At 39.0% G+C, this 19,791-nt stretch overlaps 2 protein-coding genes across 2 annotated transcripts in view; one reads left to right on the forward strand and one right to left on the reverse strand.

Moving 5' to 3' along the window:
• The window catches only part of sorcs3b (sortilin related VPS10 domain containing receptor 3b), a 53,122-nt gene extending 42,040 nt beyond the window's left edge, over nt 1-11,082 (forward strand). Inside the window, exons 22-27 of the mRNA XM_031756847.2 lie at nt 259-371; nt 591-725; nt 1,431-1,530; nt 2,352-2,457; nt 2,546-2,706; nt 8,305-11,082. Coding sequence (XP_031612707.1) covers nt 259-371; nt 591-725; nt 1,431-1,530; nt 2,352-2,457; nt 2,546-2,706; nt 8,305-8,369 — 680 coding nt within the window. The 3' untranslated portion in view covers nt 8,370-11,082. The remainder of the gene's footprint in view (nt 1-258; nt 372-590; nt 726-1,430; nt 1,531-2,351; nt 2,458-2,545; nt 2,707-8,304) is intronic.
• Nucleotides 11,083-12,390: 1,308 nt separating this feature from the next.
• Nucleotides 12,391-19,791, reverse strand: part of LOC116333613 (VPS10 domain-containing receptor SorCS1-like) — a 50,505-nt gene continuing 43,104 nt past the window's right edge. Inside the window, exons 24-27 of the mRNA XM_039621401.1 lie at nt 17,327-17,426; nt 16,856-16,964; nt 15,672-15,826; nt 12,391-14,371 (exon numbers count right to left, since the gene is read on the reverse strand). Coding sequence (XP_039477335.1) covers nt 14,313-14,371; nt 15,672-15,826; nt 16,856-16,964; nt 17,327-17,426 — 423 coding nt within the window. The 3' untranslated portion in view covers nt 12,391-14,312. The remainder of the gene's footprint in view (nt 14,372-15,671; nt 15,827-16,855; nt 16,965-17,326; nt 17,427-19,791) is intronic.

Here is a 19,791-nt window from a genome sequence, read left to right on the forward strand (position 1 = left end):
ATGAATATGCAATATGCTATCTCAGGGAAAGTGTGATGCCTCTCGGTCAGCGCTGCAAGCTTCGCCACGTTGATGTCAACGTGGACTTATCTAATGAATAAAATGTCACGGTATGCGAACACGAAATCTCGAGGAGCAATTAACTTCAAGGCAGATGTTGCCAAATGAAAAAGGACAAAACTGCACATCAGATTAATCAAAACCTAAACCAGAAGTAGCGTTAATATTCTAACAGACATCACTTCACCTTTTTTCCAGAGTTCTTCAGGTCACTGCTGTTGTCGTTTTCGCCAGCGCTTGATGAGCACAATCCTGACATCCCCGAATGGAGGGAGGACATAGGCCGTGTGGTGCGGACAGCTCTATCACAGGTACATCAGTTCCTAAGAGATCTTTCCTGCAGTTGACAGCGAACACCAATGGCTTTCAGGGTCATTACTATTTTATACGGGTGTGCTAAAATGACACAGCAGTCATGATGTTTTGTAACCCATGTGTTCTTCTTTTATTTAGTTTAGCAGACACATTATTGTGAATTTAGCCTCCACAGTAAAGCCATACCTGGGTGTCGTATTTTTGCGTCACTGCAGGTGTCTGGGATTCATGAAGATCAGCTGCTGGTGTCTCTGTATCCAGGGCTTCCAACTACAGCAGAGCTCTTTATTCTGCCTGATGAGCAGACATCTACTGAGCACAAGAGAGGGAGCGAAGAGGCTCTTGAGACGGTAAGAGCCACGATAATGTAGAAATTTTGTTTTATATCATGTCAGCTTTTATGTAGAGCTGCTGTTTCCTGGACATGAAACATACATTGTATTTATATTTATGCTGGATATTTAAGAGGACCTAAAGGCTGTTAATAGGATAATAAGATTAACTGTTTGTTCATATGGTTGGTATGCATGTTTCCATAGTTGGTATTTATTTCTTCTATTTTCCTTCTTCTGCTTGTGGTTTCTTCATTTAGCATATCCCTAGCATCCTCCTCTGTCACACAAGCACTTGCACGTCCTCCTTCACTACATCCTCAGGAAAACTCTTAACATCCTCAGTTCTGCCACTTCCATCTCAGGCTCCTGTCTTTTTGTCAGAATAGTTGATGTTTATTTATTTTTGTTAAATGATCTTGAGCAAAAGCTTTTGAGCTCACAAAAGATCTGCAGACTGCTTATTTTGCTAGCACTCTATAAACACAAAGTAAGTGCAAAACGCGACAGAAACACAGTGTAATGCGTTAATTTTCGGCCGACTCTTTGAACGATGGAGAGAGCCAGTCAATGGCGCCACCAGTCATTATGCTAAGCTAAGCTAATCGGAGCGTGAAGCTTGTATCAATCTTTTCTTTTCCAAAAATGTCTTGCTTGTTCGTGAAATTTTAATGTCTCATAAACCTTTGTTTTCTGTGTGTTTTTGTTAAAATCCTGTGACAGATATCAAATATTTTTGTCACTGCCCTGAACCAAGGCCTGATCCAGTTTGAACTGAAAGCTGACATTCGCATCATTGTGTACATGACTCAGCAAACTCTGGGTAAGTTTTCAGCAGTTGTTACATTGAAACCCTTTTAGAGATACGTGAAAACAAAACACTCAAACAGGCCCTAGGCTTATTTTACGGCAGATTAATACAGCATGTCTACAGATCCACAGAGCATTAGATAAGATGTGTCTTCGTTAGACTGGTTTGACATTGAATTTTAACGACGCTCTGAAAAAATAAAGCAAGGCAAAGACAAAGTGTTTCCTGAGATGCTGTATATCACAGGATTTAAATATCCTTCACAGAGTGCCAGTTTTGCACCTGAGGCTATGAGACAGTAGCTCTCTTTGAAGTCAGCCAATCAATCACATGATTGACAAAGCAGGTGTTTGATATGCACGGGAAATTCACAGGGTCACCGGGTCATTAGCATATCGTAAAAACGTGTCGATCACCTCGCGTGTCTTTACCCTTTTCATCCACCAATGGATCTGTCTTCATTTGTGTCTGCATACAAAGGTCTGGGTTGCCTTTAAAATGATCCGGAAAGGTCAAAGACTTCATAGGCTTCTCTGTGACGGGGAGAAAGATGGGCAGTGAGAGGAAATACTTTGAATATTGCATCTCAGCATTTATAAAGCCATGACTATGCATAAGCTGCTGCTGCCTGCAGTACAAACCCTGGAGAGAAGCAGTGGACCTCCTAAAGGTGCTTTTTATGCCCTGAGGGGATAACATGTAGGGAGATGCTCTTCATGACATTGGGTAATGAAGTAATATCCTTGGAATAGGACATGGTTTAGGAAAAAGGAATGGGTTTAACACATATTATATAAAAAGTTTGGTGCTCATTTATGGTGTTTGGCTTTCAGCACCACTTGTGGACTCAAACTCACTTCCCAGTGGGTCGGCCATGCTAATGCTGCTCATCGTGGTGTTTGTTGGTTTAGCTGCATTCTTCATCTACAAGTTCAAAAGGTATGTTTACTGAGATAACAAAGTAAATACTGTTGAATTCACTTGATAATCAAAAGCTAATCACCTTTATTGCTCTGCTGTCTCTTAGGAAAATCCCTTGGATCCACGTCCAGACTGAGGACAGCCATGAGAAGGAGCCAGAAGTGATAAGCACAGTCGGTCAGAATGACACCATGTCCAAGGTCAAGCTCAGTGAGTTTCCCTCCCAGAAAGAACTCATGGAAAAAGAGCTGGAGGCGAGGAACATAGGTAATCCTTTCAAAATGCCTTTACTGCAGGCAAACTGTGACTGTGTTGTTAAAAAATGTGCCATAATTATTACTAATGGAGTAGTGACACAAAATCTACATTTTAATGAGGCTGCACTACTGTGCAAAAGTTGTGAGGCATCCCTCTTTTCTATATATGTTACTTCCAAGTACCCAGGCTATGTCTAATGTTTTTTAAATGGTCGGGAGCAATAATTCTCCAGGCTTTCTGAAGGTCAAAGTTTTTCTTTTCACATTGGTTGCTTTTTTACTTATTTTCAGTGCAGCTCTCAGAGTATTTTTATGAACCACTTAACACTGAGGTTTAAATCATTTAAGCTTAAAAAGGCTCTTAGCTTACAGGATTAACAGTGTTGCATCTACACATCACAGAAAACTTAACAAAGAACCAATTTTAAATTGTATTGTTTGGCACTTTGTTAGCCTGTCAAAAAATGTCATTTGTATAAAAAATGTTAACAATATAGTTTGAAAGATACAAAATATTACTTTTTGCAACAACAAGGTGATTCTTACGGTGCTATTAGCTAAAAACCTAGCAGATCGCAGCGTGCTGTGCAGTGTATCCTTAAAAAAAAGTTGAGGAAACTGGACAAATGGAGGACAAAAGAAGAAGTGGCAGGCGTAAAAAGTATCCACATGATGATGAAGTATGAGCCATATCTAAAAGTCATGTCTTTAACAAATGAAAAACAACTTGACACAGAGCCTTAGAGACACATCTGGCCCTTTGTGGTCTCAGTGGAAGGATGGCTGTCGAGAAACCATTCTTAAGGTATAAAAACATGAAGCAAAAGCTCATGTCTGCAAAATTACAGAAGGACGGGACTGAAAATCAGTGGCAACAGGTCTCATGGAGTGATGAGTCCACATTTGAAGTTTTTTGTTCAAATCATAATCAATATGAATGGAGGAGGTCAGAAGTGAGGTACAACAGTAAGTGTCTACAGGATGGAAAAAGCACAAATTGAAATAGTATCAGTCACAGATTGGCCTCCTCAGAGTCCAGATCTCAATATTATTGAAGCATTTTGGGATCATCTTGATAGAGAACAGGAACAAAAGGCAGCCAACATCCAAATAAGAGCTTTGAAAGTCCTTCAAGAACCCTGGAGAACTATTCCTGAAGACTACTTAAAGAAATTACAAGAATGCTGCTAAGAGAGTTAAAGAGGATCAGATCAAATATTCACTTTCAAGCTTGTTACAATTGTGCAAGCTCTGTTTTTGCCTTATATACTGTATTCACGTGTTTGATCATATATTTCAATAAAATGCTGGACCTACTTTTATGTTAAAACATAGTGTGTAAACATTTAGTATAAATGCCAAATAGTCAAGTACAGTATAAATGCTCCCGAGTGTACTTTGTTGCTTTCAATCACTGAAGAGACGGTGTTTCATGATGCAAGCTTTTATTTCAGGGCCACATTAAGAGTATATGAGAACCTGCTGTGATTATTTTGTAATGTATTAACATGTATTTTATTAATACGGGGTTTAAAGGCTGAATGTTATTGTAAAAGACAGATGCTGATTAACTTTTTATTGCCCTAAAAAATATCACTGAGCATTTGAATAAATCTGAAATATAATTTAGCGTAGACTCAAAATACGATGATGTTCTTTTTGCTCTTATTTAAAATGGCTTGTTTTTTATTTTTTTAGTGAAACTACTCAAAAATACATTAAAATTCAGTGCGTGTCTGAGGTGCTGGAACGTCTTTATCAATGCTGTGTGTCATATTTTTGCAATTTGCACAGCCCGAGCACAACTGCAGCATCTGCACAGAAACCAGATATCACCATGACAAGTTAACTTTTTGATTGCTATGCTTGACATCCGCTGTGATGTCTTTTAGATGAGAACTATTCAGTCCCTGCAGACGGTGTGGACTGTTTGACAAAACTAGCATTGCAGTGCTCCTGACACAGACATGTGGGCTGCAGGCCTTTTTTCTGGTCACTCAGCACTTTGGCTGTTCTTCATTTCTCAGCTGTTTCAACCAAGTCCTTGCTGATCTGAAACAAATTTACTCCTTTTTAGTTGCTTTCGAGAGTGTTTATTTAGAAAAGGGCAGAGCAGCATGGGGCCTTTAATCTGTGGCTCGCTATGCTAAATGAATTTACAACCTGCTGCTTAAAGATTTCATTAGTACTCATCAGCTTGGTTTGATTTTCATGTATTCCAATTCTGGCTGAGATATAAATGTTCCCAGAAAGCTGAGTCTGCTGTATTCGGTTTTCACTATTTTACAGGAACGTTATAAAGTCTACCATCTGTTAGTTCAAGTCGCTGTTCAGCTTACTGCAAGATTAATATGATTGTTCATCTGTTTTGAATATTGCCATCGATGATTTACCTACACAATTTTGTGAACTCTTTTTAAAGATGTGGAATAAATAGAGCACATTTGTTATACAATACTGAACTTTCCATGTCTTGTAAGGCAGGTGTTCCACCAGCCAGTGGGAAATATGTCCCTAGAGAGTTTAATTTAATTAATGTGTGGGTTCAGTGACTTTATGTGTCCTCACTTTAGTCCAAATATCCTTACATGCTTTAAAAAGAAGAAGAATCTCTTATCACTGGTAGCTGTCACAATGCTGCTGCAGCTATTAAGTAAAATTACAGTCAGAATTCATGAAGGTTAAAAGGAAGATTTGAATGTTTCAAGCAGTATCTGACAGACTTAAATGAACATTTTTTTGGCGGCTTAGTTAAGGACTTTCATTTGATATATGTTAATACTAAATGATTAAAATGACAGCTCATATGGGCTCCGTGGAAAATTACAGTTGAGTTGAAATGGGGATTAATTATGCTGGAAAGGGGATTCATGTATGATACATTACACAAGACAGGAAGTTGTCAGGACCAGTCTACCTAGCAATCAACTAAGGAAGACAAGTTAGAATTCTCTGATTAGCATTTGTACGTACAAAATTGATGCTGTATGAGGAAAAAGGAAACTTTTTTTGAAAGGAGGATGGGGCTTGTACTGTATGTAACCTCCAAAAATTACATCTGAATTCACTAGGCTGACTGTAGGAGCATCAAATGTCGTCTCTTGGTCAAAGAGACAAAACACAGAAGCAGTAACTTTTGAAGAGCACCTCTCATTCGGTTACATGATTAGTCACAGCTATCAGAAGTCTCGGATGCATCCTGCATGTGCTCCATTGATGGTTACTCTTAAGTGACATCCTTAAATTGATTCTGATTTGTTTTCTAATAATAGTGTATCAAAAGGCAATGTGACAAGACAGTTTGAAAGGTGTTCTTATTGATGAACCTACAGAGAATTAACCTCTGACTCTGCAGCTCCCCTCAGCTTTGCAGGGCTTTACAGTGGGCTTAACCTTAGTTATGCAATCTGCAACTAGCATGTTGAGTCAACTCTTATTGTGAAAACGCTCTAAAAACTCCAGCAGCTCAGCACCAAACAGCAAGTAGTCAAGATTAAAATTTAGATGGCAAAAATAGTGAGACATTTTGCAGCTATAAAAACTTTATAGGAGACCAAACACAGAGCTGAAAGAGGGGATAATGTTATTTTGTAACAACTGGTTGTGCAAAGTAACGTGTTTGCTGAAAAACAATTGGCCACATAAATCTGAAAGGATAAGTATATTAATTATTTTTGCTTTCCCAGAAAAATGGTTTATTGCTGCTTCATTAGTAATGTTTGTTATGCATTGGTCTGAAATAAAACAGAACCATCTAAATTTGAAAGAAAACCCAACTAGAATAAGAATCTTTGGTTTATAGAAATGGAAGTTAACGTGTCTGAAAACATATTTATCATTTTTGTCTGTTTACAGCAGCCATCCAGACAGAAGGAAATAAGTATACTGCTCAAAAAATCAAGGAAATGCTTAAGTCAAACACCACATCTTGATGAATGACATATTTAAGTTGTAACTATTTACTGATGTATATTGTACAATTTGTTGAGAACAACATGATGCAATGACATCAATGGACAAAAGTTCTGAGGATTTCCTCCTGGTACCTAACAGCAGTCTGTGTACGCAGGTCTGCATGACCTTCCAAGGATAAGGATAAAATCATCACTGACCCATGCCAAAACTTGTAATGCCGGATGATGTTTCAGGCATCGTAAAGTTTCCCATGGTGTCTCCAGACTCTTTGACATCTGTCACATGTTGTCAGAGTCAACCTGCTTTCATCTGTGAAGCCAACAGGGGGGTCAGAGGTGGATACTGCCAATTTTTGCGTTCTTTGGCGTATGCCAGCCGAGCTGCACGGTGGTGGGCTGTGAGCACAGGTCCCACTAAAGGACTTCAGCCCTTCATCCCAGTCTCCTGGAGTCTGTTCCTGACAGTTTGGTCAGAAATATGCACAATGAGCCCACTAGAGGTCATTCTGTAAGGCTCTGGCAGTGCTACCCCTGTTTCTCTGCACACACAGGAGCAGAGGCCGGTTCTGCTTCTTGGTTGATGCCCTTCTTCGGTCCTGTCCACCTCTCTTCATGTATTTGCCAGTCTTCTGGTATCACGTCCACAATCTTGAGACTGTCCTTAGACATACAGCAAAGTTTTTGTGATGGCACGTATGGATGCGCCATCCTGGGGCAGCTACCTGTGCAGCCTGAATGGGCTGCAGGTATTGTTTCATGCTACCAGTAGTGACAAGGACACTAATAAAAAGCAAAATAAGAGAAAAATCAGTCAGGAGGGATAAGGAGAGAGCAACTGTCTGTGGCCACCTCCTGCAGAAACATTCCTTTTTTAGCAGCTGTCTTGTTGTTGCCTCTCCAGTGAACCTGTTGTCACTTTCACTGTTACCAAAGCAGGTGAAATGGATTTACAATAGTTTATGCTTCCTAACTGAACAGACTGATATACTTGATGTTTAACCGACTGTGTTATACTGTGACAATCAAGTGTTCTGCTCATTTCTTTGAGCTGTGCTTTTAGCTTTATAGAGGTGAAAGAGCTCACTTTAGTTAATATACAGTTACTGTTTCTGGTTCATTTTAAAAAGCACTAGAATTCCGATCTCAATTTTAAAGCTCATTTTATCTTTTATATTAAACACTCAATTTGCTGCAGGCTACACAAGTTTTAGTCTTAAAACATCCCTCTTATAAGATTAATTTAAAGCTAAAAAAATCAGTATGTCTTTTGTAAACCTGAACTGACAGCCAGGTCTCCACCTTAATGAATTTATTGCAGGTTATTACTTATGAGGATGAACATGAAATTAGGTTCAGGCTGCTCTATACAAATGGCTGAATTTACTGAACTGAGATGGTTGAGACGCTGAAGTTCAACTTTCGAATAAGCCAGTGTCTGGACGATCTGAATGACCCCACTTGTCACAGCGATCGTATCTTATCGGCCCGCCGTCAACACCAGCTCAGCCCTGCTCGGATAAGCCATGTTCTTTTAGTGTGTTTCAGGCAAAATGCATGAATGATGCAATTAAATATAAAAGCCTCTACAAGACATTTAATTACAAAAACAAAAAAGCCAAATCATGCCACAGCAGTCCCCTGCTATTTTATTTACTCAGTTTAATAATTTGTTCACCTCTTCTTCTTTTTTTCAGGTGGAATTGGCAGAAATATGGAGAGAATTGTTACAAGGGAATTTCCAAACTGTACTAATGTCTAAGACATGAGCTTTGTTACAGAGTAAGTACTGATTGTTGTGTTTCAACTGTGCTGAAATAGTTTTATTTACTGGTCTTTTTTTCTTTGTTTTCACGCCAATAGCTGCTATCGTTCTGAGACATGTTTTTTTTATTCATGTGGATAGAATAAGTATCTAGTTTACAATACCAGATGATAAAGATGAATCCACTGAGCCAGACTACAGGGCCTCTAGTTTGGGGACAGTTAACTGCTGAAATGTGTTAATAAGTGCAGCAACAAGCAAAAAGTAAGTGGCGTCAACACTCCATCGCTCTTTACCACATGCCATGGATCCTACATTGCTAATATGAACATTATTAATATTATGAATATTCAGATGATGTTGTGTTGCTTTAAATATGGTTTTACTCCTTTTGTATAGTATTTGGGAAATACATTAGAAAACAAATACCCCAGAAGCTTTGGTAGGTGCCCTTCTATAGAAAACAGTGTTAGGAATATATGAGTATAATGTTCATACGGAGGAGGATATTATTAATGGAGAGGTTAGTACAAGAGAGAGGATGGATAGGCTTTACTATAGTTTGTAAACTCAACATTGATTTCTCAGTGGTTGTCGTAAGGAGACAGCCCTCTGGGAATATTAGAATACTACTAAACAGGGCTGGAAAATACTGATTCCATGTAATAAAAAGGTTCTGCTGCATTCATATTTATCTCTATCATACTAATTTGACTAAAAATGATAAACTCTGTCAATTACAATATTTTGTTTTATTCGTACTTTTTATTTACTTTTTCCTCTTTTTTACATCCTGAAGAGCCGTGTCCACACAGGGAGCATTTCATGCATCTGAAACCAACAGTTCATTGCTAGCGATCATTCCAGGCTCTGGTTGCCTTGGTTATGCTCTAAAATATTGATTACCAGGTTGTAAGTCAATCACCGGCATCCTGTGCTCTCTCTGGTAGTCACTTCAATCAATTGCCTCAATTTTGAGAAAAGTTTATATTGGACTTGCCCACTTTGCTTTGTCAGCAGTTTTATCGATCTATAGTCACTTGAGGTTGACTCTGTGGTTTCTGGTCGCCGCACTGCTGAGAATCACTTGTTGTGTGGACACAGCTGTGATGGATAGTCAACCCATCTAACAAAGACTTGCATGATGGGGCAGATTACATTTTGCTCTTCCTTCATAACAGCTCAGTCGCACTAATATAAAACTAGCACTGCAACCCCATTGTGACTATGAAAAATTGGTGGTTGCCTGGTGATTGCATCAGATTTTTTTTGCATTTGCCGACCAATTGCAAGTAAGAGAAGCAGAAGTTGAGCATGCGACACCTTCGACCTTTGTCTCTAAACAATCATGGCCTGACTCAGACTGAGTGCAGTCACTTTCAGACAGGTTAGCAAAGGTTTGCAAAAGACTGCAGTCTAATTTATAAACACAGACAGATTGCAACACATTGCAATCAGTCTGAGTCAGTCTGCACCAGTGAGCACAACTCATCTGCGACGCATCTCTTTGAAATAGGAGACATGACTCAACTGGTTGCCAACAAGTTGTATTCTGGTTATATCTCTATATGAAAGCAAGGTTGCTGACCATCTCTGTAATTTTGCAGCAATGATGTCACTATTTATGGAGGAATGTCTGTTTCAGATCTGTGAGGTTCTGGCTGAACTCTGTAAATAGTTTGTGTGAATTTCCGTTTAATGTGAATTTCTGTGTATGTAGAGCCAGCTACATTCAAACTGAAAGCAGACTGATAGCAGACTGACTCCGTCTTTTTGCCGTTTTATTGCTGTCTTCATGCACCAAAGGCAACTGACTGCGAGTGGTTGCAAACCTGGTCCCTGTCTTTGAAACAATCATTTCAGGTGACAAGATCATCATTGTACACAGTCTCAGTAATTTTGGCTCACGTCACTGTTTTCCTGAGTGTGACTATAATATAAGACAAAAATATAATTGATTTTTTGATATTTTTTTTTAAATCATATAATTTATTCTATTAACCTCTTAAACTTTATGCTCAAGCTAAACGTTACCATCCTAAAACTAGAGGTCTTTGAGTTGTAGATATAATGCTTATGTATACATATGTGACTGTTGGTAAAGAATATAAGGCAGGGATGTATGTTTCTGCTCTGTTAGATAACATGGTGCTTTCAATGACTGTTTCTCAGAATATGGTATACAACATCATGAAAGTCTGGCCTTACAAGTGGAAATATTGACAACATGTACATAGAATAAGGTGGAATTTAAATCTGTACACTAGCATCTTCATACATTGTTGTTAAGGCAGCCCACTGAGCAGGCAGTTGTGTCCCTGATTTTAAGTCTCACAACAAGATGTATGTCCACTTTTTTTAATTTCAGTCTTTTTTTTTGTTTGTTTGGTTTTTTTTTTACAGTAGCATGCCCTAATTATCTGTGATAAAAGACTTTTATTGGGGTGAGCCAGTACTGTATATAAATATATATATATATATATATCATTGTGATTTTAAATTTTACTTGACACATTAAACAAACTATTAAACATCTTGTCTTATAGTCTAGTTGTGCATTTGCCCAGAGTTGTGCATGAAACATGAAACTTCTATGATATTGTTCCTTTTTGTCGATTATATAAAAATCGTCTTGTTTGGAATCACATTTCTTACTGTGAACAAATTGCCATTTTGAAATTGTTCAAAATAAATGTATTTTTATATGGAATTATGTTTTGTATTATGCATGCACCCACAGTAAGCGTAACACTGGAACATGTAAGATTAAGAAATGGCTCGCGGTGCTTATGAAAAATGTTGGGGTTGTCATGACACAAACCTAAAAACCAAAGGGTTCGAGAAGCTTCTCCTTAACAGCACTACCACAGTCTTATCTGAAACACAGGTGCCATGTAGCAGCCAGTGTATCAGGCTCACCACAGCACTTTTAATGATCCCACAGAGGCTCTGAAGTCAGATTTAATGGGCAGAAGTGTGATAACACCCATGTGAAGATTCCCATCTGACATTTAGACTGAGCTTCATTTTAACTCTAACACTCTATCATTCAAGTTGCCAGTTATAGCTGGTTTCGTTTTAATGGGAACAATTACTACGGCTGTGGTCAAGTGATGAAAAGCAGATGTTAGTACGGGGGTATTAGTATGATTTCTTCTCTGAGTTACAAAAGAAATGTGAAAGGCAGTGAGATTGGAGCATAAAACAATGTGGTTGATTGGCTGAAATATGTCTTCACATACAAAGCTGCAGCAACCAGGACCTTGTTTCTGTGTTTTGCATTTTGTTTGCCACTTCAACGGCTTCATATCGCACACCAATCTTCATCACTCCAACAGCCATCAACGCCCCGAGAGTCTTATTCTCGCTCCTGCTCTCAGTCTGAATTAACACCAAGGCCTTTCTCTAACTGCCCTGGGATGTTCGGCAGTGCACAATCAAATTGAACGGTGACAATCACTAATGGATGATTCGCTGCAGCCAGACACTGTAATGTAGCACTCAATGAAAGGAAACATGCTCATCAATTTCACACTGTGGCTAACACAATATTGCTGTGGGTTATTGTTGTGGGACATTTTTCATTCAAGGTGCTACCCAGACTGGGAAAATCTTCCTTGTTGATTGTGTGTGTGTGTGTTGATTTCCTGGAGAGGGGATAATTAATTTGTTGCACAGTGGGAGAGCCAAGGAACTAGCCCATTAGAATCACTCCAGGCTACTTGGTGCTTTTCATTGTCCTCTCGCTCTGCCCCATTGTATTATGCAAATGGCTGCACTGAAACTTCAGGCATGCTAAGCAACACTTGTTAAGAGACAAAGAAGAAGAAGCAACTAATTCTACAATGTGAGCGTGCCTATCAATCAAAAGTACCAATTTGTGATAGACTCACAGTCAGCTAGGGTAGAGCCTTACTTTTGCTCCTCATGAGCCTTGCTGATTGACTTTGCATAGCCTGCGAGTTAACTACGTGGTTTAAACAGCAGAAATATAGCAGCCACACTGCAATCCTTTTTGGGTTTCTCCTTTATTATTTATGTAATTATGGTTACTTCTGCAAGATCAAATGAAAAACACAGTAACAACCCACTGAATAATCACATCACTTATAATGAATGATTAGTCTAGCCCGTTGAGAAACATAACATTTTCCAGTTCACATTGTTAACATTTCTTTTTTTTCTTTTTTTTTTTTTACCTAAGACATATTTAGGTAGCTTGAAATAGAAAAAAAGGTCATGCAAATATGTTCACAATCGTATTCACAGGTTAATTATTTGGACTTAACAAAAATAGTTGTTAAATAAATAACAAGCACAAAAAAAAAAAATCTTCAGATGACCATGTGGAGAGATGAGAGTTTGTCTGAAGACGAGTTTATTTATGCTTCAGGCTCAATTGGAGGATTGGAGGGAAGAAGTATGGAGAAGCCTCTAGTCAATTTGTCTTACTGACATATGATGCTGACAACACTTAAAAAGAAAAGTTTGATGAAGAAGAACTTTAGTACTTATCCCAAAGAGACAGCAGCTGACCAAAGCAGTGTGCGTAGGCTGAGCCTTGTTGACAGGAGATATGTCTTCTCTATCTCTGTGTCCCTTGCAGCGAACGAGATGAACAAATCTGCAGGCTTTTGTCCGCCGAGTCCTTGGGGGTAAACCTTAAACAGACTGCAGGCTCCCGTGCATTGCAGTAAACCGAGGAAATGCTATGTGTAGATGTCGGTATCATTTTAATATCATAAACAGTCCAGAGTAAATAAAAAGTGTATTACAATAATCCAAAAATCCACAGTTTCACTCTTTTCCTATAAAAAGGCACCACATCCTTCACAGTACCAGCAGTTCAAAGAAAATATGAAAAGTAAGTAGTAATTGTGTCAAGGAGGCGACAAACTGAAAATAAACCTTGATCTAATAACTAAAGTGTAAATTTAGCACTTTTTTTTACTGCATTACAGTGAGTGTCTGCCGCAGTGTTATTATTCTGAAAATTTACATTTTGTTCTCTGTATAGAAACCCGAATACACAAGAAATGCTTCTGGCAATGAATAAATACAAAGTGTAAAAGTCACTGTTTTGTGCAACAGTTAAAATTGACCGTATGACAATCAAATATAAGACTACCGTTGCAATAATAGCCCAAAACAATGATTTAGAGCACTAGTGTGTTGTTCGTGTAAAAGCAGGGTAACATTTATGACGTTAGCATTCATTCTGCTGCCTTCATTGTCACCAAAATGACTTATTTGAGTCTACTAGACAAGAGGGATTGCTCGGATTTTCATCTGCTGTGCATACCCATCTACTATAATCTTCTGTTCTTATTTTTGTTATGACACATATTATAACATTTTGAGCGGCACAGAGGCAGGCTTGATGGAATACACAGATCTGGGACTAGGAGCTCTCCTTCATCTCCTGGATATTGCAAGCTTTCATTTGATGAGAATCTGCTGATAAGATTTACTGATTGTACAGAGCTTAATGAATCTGCTTCCCTCACTGTCTTACTCAGATAAGCTATTTCCACATAGTTAAATAAAGTAAACTCCACAAACACAAGTCCAAAAACAAAAACGGTAGAATATTTTGAGATATGATTACACATCACTCCCATTTGATATTTTCATATTTGGGCAGGCGCAGCTGTAACCAGCTGAGACTTCTTCCATTATGGATGTACATTATTTACATAAAAAGATCAGTGTCCTTGCAAAAATACAAGTATTTCAGTCAAAAAGTGTTCCTTTTCAAGAAGCAAGTATAAATCTGTACAGTCTCCTCAGAGGGATTAGGCAGCACAGTGTGAACTGGTCCATCCATGCATGGGTAGCAAAACACTCGAGACCATTCATTGTGACCGTGGTTTCATAGCTTGCTGGAAGTAACTGCCAAAGAAGATGTATTGCTTTCGAGTCGGTCATAGACTCTCAACATTAAAACACATGGGGTGCTTCATCAGAGAGCTTGATGTCTGTGTGAGATGGCAGGTAGCCTGGCGAGGGAGAAGAAAGGAAAGCGACACGGGAGGAATTTTATGTATGCTATTTGCATGAGGGTGTATTTTTGCAGGCAAACACATTTATCTTGGATGGGTCGATTGTTTAGCTACGCGTGGAGGTAAATCAACCGGAACTTCATATATATTTCTTGATGAAAATGCTTTCACCACTCTGCTTCTTTGCAGCTGTACTAATTATTTTATTGGGTCAAATAATTCACCTAGACATTCTCATCACTTTAGCTCACACTTGGTTGTGCTTCGCTTACCTGTGCATGCTAATACCTCACTGTGCCAAAGTCAGGCTGGCAAATACATAAATACATAACACATAATAATAACTCTGTCTTGGCAACTCATCTGACAATACATGGGGAGGAAAAATAGCATTGGCACTTAACAGTAAGCCAATATCCAGTCAGTGAGCTTCAACTTGTGGCCAGCGCTCCTGACTGCGACAACTTTCTTTAATGTTTCAAATATTTATTATATACAAATAAAGACACGATGCCTTTCAGTGAACACAGTTTTGGCGTGTCGCGGATAAGATATGGCTTTACGATTTCCTAGCACATGGCTAGGCATTTTGTTTTGGTAAACATTTGGTTCATCTTTAATGAAGACACTGCTACATACAGTATCAAACAACAAGACGTCTTCTGGGAATCATACAATAAAAATGTATCAGGTGTAGCATTATGCCTTTGTCAATGTATATGTTCAAAACTATGATTCTTAATGGAGTCAACAAGAAATACCAGATTTATGTTGCAGATTCATTATTTTAGTTTCTCTGTGAATTTCCACTTTAAGAAACTCTAACTGGTGATCCTGCCATGACTGTCCAGAAGATTCCACCAGGAAAATCCTCTTTGAACTCATTATCCATACTCTACATTTGCTCCCTTCAATTATAGCCCGTAGAGTAAGTGTGCCCTTTTTGGCTTCTTCACAGACACTGCTGTAAACCGTGTTTTATAGTTCATTCTGAATAAATAAAGTAAAAAAAACTGTTGACAGTGCTTTCTGTGAGATCTCCAAATTAATGGCGATAATGTTCCAGGAAAGAAACGAATCTTCTAAATGTCATTTTTGTTATTGCTCTTAGCACTACAAATAAACTTCCAGTTACCTCAATTGTATCAGGTAAGTAATTATGCAGTTTTAGTGACAAGTACACCGCCGGCTTGGCTGCCTGGGAAGATGACACCTATTTTGTTGCGTAAAAAAACTGATACAAGCTGAAAAAAATAAACCTGAATAAAGCCTGTAGCTTTAACAAAGAGCTACACACCTCTGCTTTTTGAGTCCAGCTGTACATCCACGTGATCCAGTGCGGTCAGCTTGTCCCCCTCAGGGTTTGGGACGGCTATGGAGGTCACTGACGGGATGACCTCTTGTTCTTTGTCAGGCTGCTCTGCCGTGTATGTGTTCATGCCTGGGATCTTCCTGCAGGTCGTGCACAAGGGGGGAAAAGGGAAGTAAGTTAATGGAAACCTGCCATCAGGTCTGTTTCACTAATGCCTTCACTAAGCATAATGTGTCACGCACTATTTTTAACTGTTAAGGATGGCAGAGGATTGCTTGAAAGCTGGAAACTAGGGCATTTTGCATTCCACTGGGCATTGCTCTCTCACTTTTCGTATTGTTCACCTCACTTTTCAATCAATTTTTCATCCCCTCAGATGCATCCGCAATTCTGCTTAAAACTAACATCTTGCATTTCTAATTTCAGATTCACCCCCTTGTGTTTTTGTGCTGCAGCTGGTGCTGTGACATTTGGGGGAGCTTAAGAACTCAAAGTTGATTTCTTAATGTAGTAATTACGATCCATAAAGTTCAGCAGTGTTTGCTTTATAATGAGTAAAATTCCACAAACTACTGACGAACAAAACCATCCCCCTGTGATTGGCATGGGATTACCTCCAGCAGAGGATGCTATTTACTGTATGTCCCTCACTGTATAATGTGTGTTGTCTCAGGATTCATCTTCTCAACCTTTCCTGCCATTTTGCAGAGTATGCCTCACCTTGGATGGCTGTGTTTAGCATTTCCGAAAGGTCAACCCTCACATTGTCAGATAGATGAATATTGATAACTGCAGGACTCTGACACCCATTCAGCGCTCTGGGAGAATTGATTAGCCTGTCATTCCCTGTAATATTCTGCAGATTGAGACAGAGGGGAATTGTCTTATTTCTCAAGCTATTATTGTGTCGTGGATGTCCATAACTCAGAGATATATGGAGTCTGAATACTTCTGGAAAGTTTTAGGAGTTCGGCAGTTAGGTCCTTGCTTCTAGATAATGGGAGCAACCCTAAATAGGCCCGTGCGAATACACATAAACAAACAAAGCAATAACATATCTTATCACAGACAACTTCATGGATGCGTCTGCAAATCGGAGGGCTCATTTTCATGACTTCGCCCTAACTTATCTTTCTCTGACTGTGCTCTGTCGCCCAAGTATTTTGTACCTTTTAAATTTATATATAACAAAGGCAGCCAGGCCCATCAGGACAACTGACACCAGCATGATGACCGCCGTGCCGCTGTGGCCACTATCACTGCTGTCCACCAGAGGAGCTTTGAAGCAGAAAGATGGAGAAAATGGGCACATACGCAGGCCAAGATTATATAGCAATTCTGTCAAATATCAGTCAGCACAGTATAAACAGAGAGAACATGGAAAACAAATACAACAATATGACAAAATACATAAGCTGCACTTTCCAGACTTCTGTTTAATTTTTAATTAGCATTTGAAAGGCTGAATGCTGGCTCGTTCACATGTAGATCTCATTTTCAGCCTCAAAGTAGAAGTACCGCACACAGTCTGGCCCCGACACGACCCCAGAAATGGGGGTCTGGAACACATCTCTAACAAAAATGGATCAGACTGCCTGCCATTTGTTCAGGTAGGTGTGTGACAGACGCAGCAGGCTCACCTGGAGACAGCCGTGTGGCGTACACGTTTACCTGCACCCCAGGTTTGAGTGTGAACTGGATGAGGTCTTGGTTCAGCGCACTTAGCAGAACCTGAGAAAGCTATGACGAGAAGTGGCAGAGCGGAGAAGGCTCAGTTAGCGGCAGCTGTAGAGGAATATTTCACAGTCATCAATATTTCAACCACAGCCATTCCATCCAACAGCTTGAATTATGAATCAGAGTTTTTGCTTCCTTCTAAAGAGGAGCAAATGGTGATATGACACATGGAAAACCAAACCTGCTGCACTGAAACCTAACAGGCTTTAATGGTGAAAAAAACCCTTATCAGGTAACCAGGTGTTCTGCTTATGGTGTGGCGGTGACATTAAAAAATAATCTTCTGCCATTTCCATCACAGCAGGGAGTTTTTCAACTATTTCCTTGTCATGCTTCCTTTTAAAGGGAATGTGATTTGCCCATTTATAGGTTCAGTGAGGCAACATTATTGGAAATCAAAGTGTGTTCTAATATCTTAAAATTGCTGTTTTAATTTTTCTCCCTGAAGAGACTCAAGTTCCCCTGCTTTTCACACCTTGATGAAGCAGTCATTTAGCAAGAGACCAAAATGCCTTCCCAGTGCCCATTTGAGTCCTTAGCCATGCCTCACTAATTCCATCTCGCTCTTTCTAAAATCTTTCCACTGGTTAAAATTAGACCGCTCTACACAGTATGAATAATTACTTTTTGTTCTAGTGGCATATCAGGGTCAGTAAATCTATTACACATTTTAATAAGCTCCTCCACACATACACTCAACGCATGCACATGTGTATGTGTTGGCGCTCACTCAGTGCCTCCACATTGCAAGTCATTCAGTGGAGATGAGAACAGTGAACTGAAGATTTATTACCCTATTGTCTGTGAGGTTCTGCCAGGTAATCAGACAGGCTTTAGATAAATACATCTCTTTAATTCCCAATCCCGGCCGCCTGCCCCAGATTGTCTCCTTTCTCGATGGTGCCAATTATATGATGCATCAATGTAATTAAATACCTATTAACGTAGTTCAAGACTGACTGTGAGCCAGCAAAATTATGTTTACTTGTGATACATTGCAGTCCCTTCCGTTATGAATAAATGAGCTTGTCTAGCTTTAAAAAAACATCTCTGTTTTATTGCTTTGTTTACCTATTTGATAGCTTTTCTGAACATGACGCGAGATACATTTCCAGGAATCTTATTTTACAGCAAGAAAATAACAACCATGAAGCCTGGGTGGCTTAAAATAAAATTGTTATCGTTACCCAAAGGTTTATGCAAGTCTCAAAACTTCACAGAGGTGACTGTCAGTCTAATTACACATTCTGAGATACTCTGTTATTTCAGTGCTCTGATGGATGCAGTTTCAGTGCTTTTACACGGGAAGGCATTGCCCTCTAGTGTTGACATAAAGTATTACATTTTAGGAGTGCCTGAAATACAATATGCATCTGTGGAAACACTGAAATAATTAACAGTTTAGTGATACAGATTTAAAATCAGTTTGGAGGTTCTGTGAAACAATAAGTGCGATTAGAAAGAGAAATACTGATTAAATAGGGATATATTCAGAAAACAAGAAAGTACATGAGGACAGACTATTGAGATGCTACTGAGAGATTGGACTTGTGTAAGAAAAGAGCCTATGGTGTCTATATAATAATAACAATGAGCCTATATGGAACACATTCCTCTTATTCACTGAGTTCTCACTTGATGGACTACACCAGAGTTTGTGCATGCTTTAGCCCAATTACCACAAAAAATGTACAGTCCTCATTATGGCTGACCTTTTCCAAGGCATAACATCACATTTTTCCTCACCACCAAGCAGCCAGTGGCATCCATTCATTTCACAATGGTATGAAAATGCATTTTCAGAGACTTTAAACTTGGCTGACTTCGGTAATCCATCACAATGAGCATCACGTCTGCATTTATTTTTGTCAGAGTTAACCTTAATGTTAGGTGGTGATGGAGTGCAGACTTTCCAAGTCAAGCTGCACTTAAAACTGTGTTACTATGCAACTATAATGTAACTCTGACAAAAATAAAAGCAGACATTATGCTCATTTTGATGTATTGCCTTGCCAGAACAAGTTTCAAGTCTCCCCAAGTTGATGATTGGAATGGAAATAAAAAGGGAAACTGTGGCACCACAGAAGGCAGAAGACATTTTAAGAAGTAATAAAGAAAAGCATAAAATAATTGGATAATAATTAGGCAGTCTCTCGCAGAACAGACTCTGTCTGTCAAACACATAAAAGAAAAGAAAAACTGGAAACAGGAAATAATAGTCAGTAGTCAGAGATAAGAGAGGGGGAATTTGTGCAAATATAATTTCATTTCAGAGCACACATACTTCCAGTACTGTGGACAAACAGAGAGAAAGTGAAGTTAAGATGTAACTCTCTTTAAAACACCTCTCCAATACATATAACCAAGG

The sequence above is a fragment of the Oreochromis aureus genome, linkage group 13, assembly GCF_013358895.1.
Source record: "Oreochromis aureus strain Israel breed Guangdong linkage group 13, ZZ_aureus, whole genome shotgun sequence".
In the NCBI taxonomy this organism is placed as follows: Eukaryota; Metazoa; Chordata; class Actinopteri; order Cichliformes; family Cichlidae; genus Oreochromis; species Oreochromis aureus.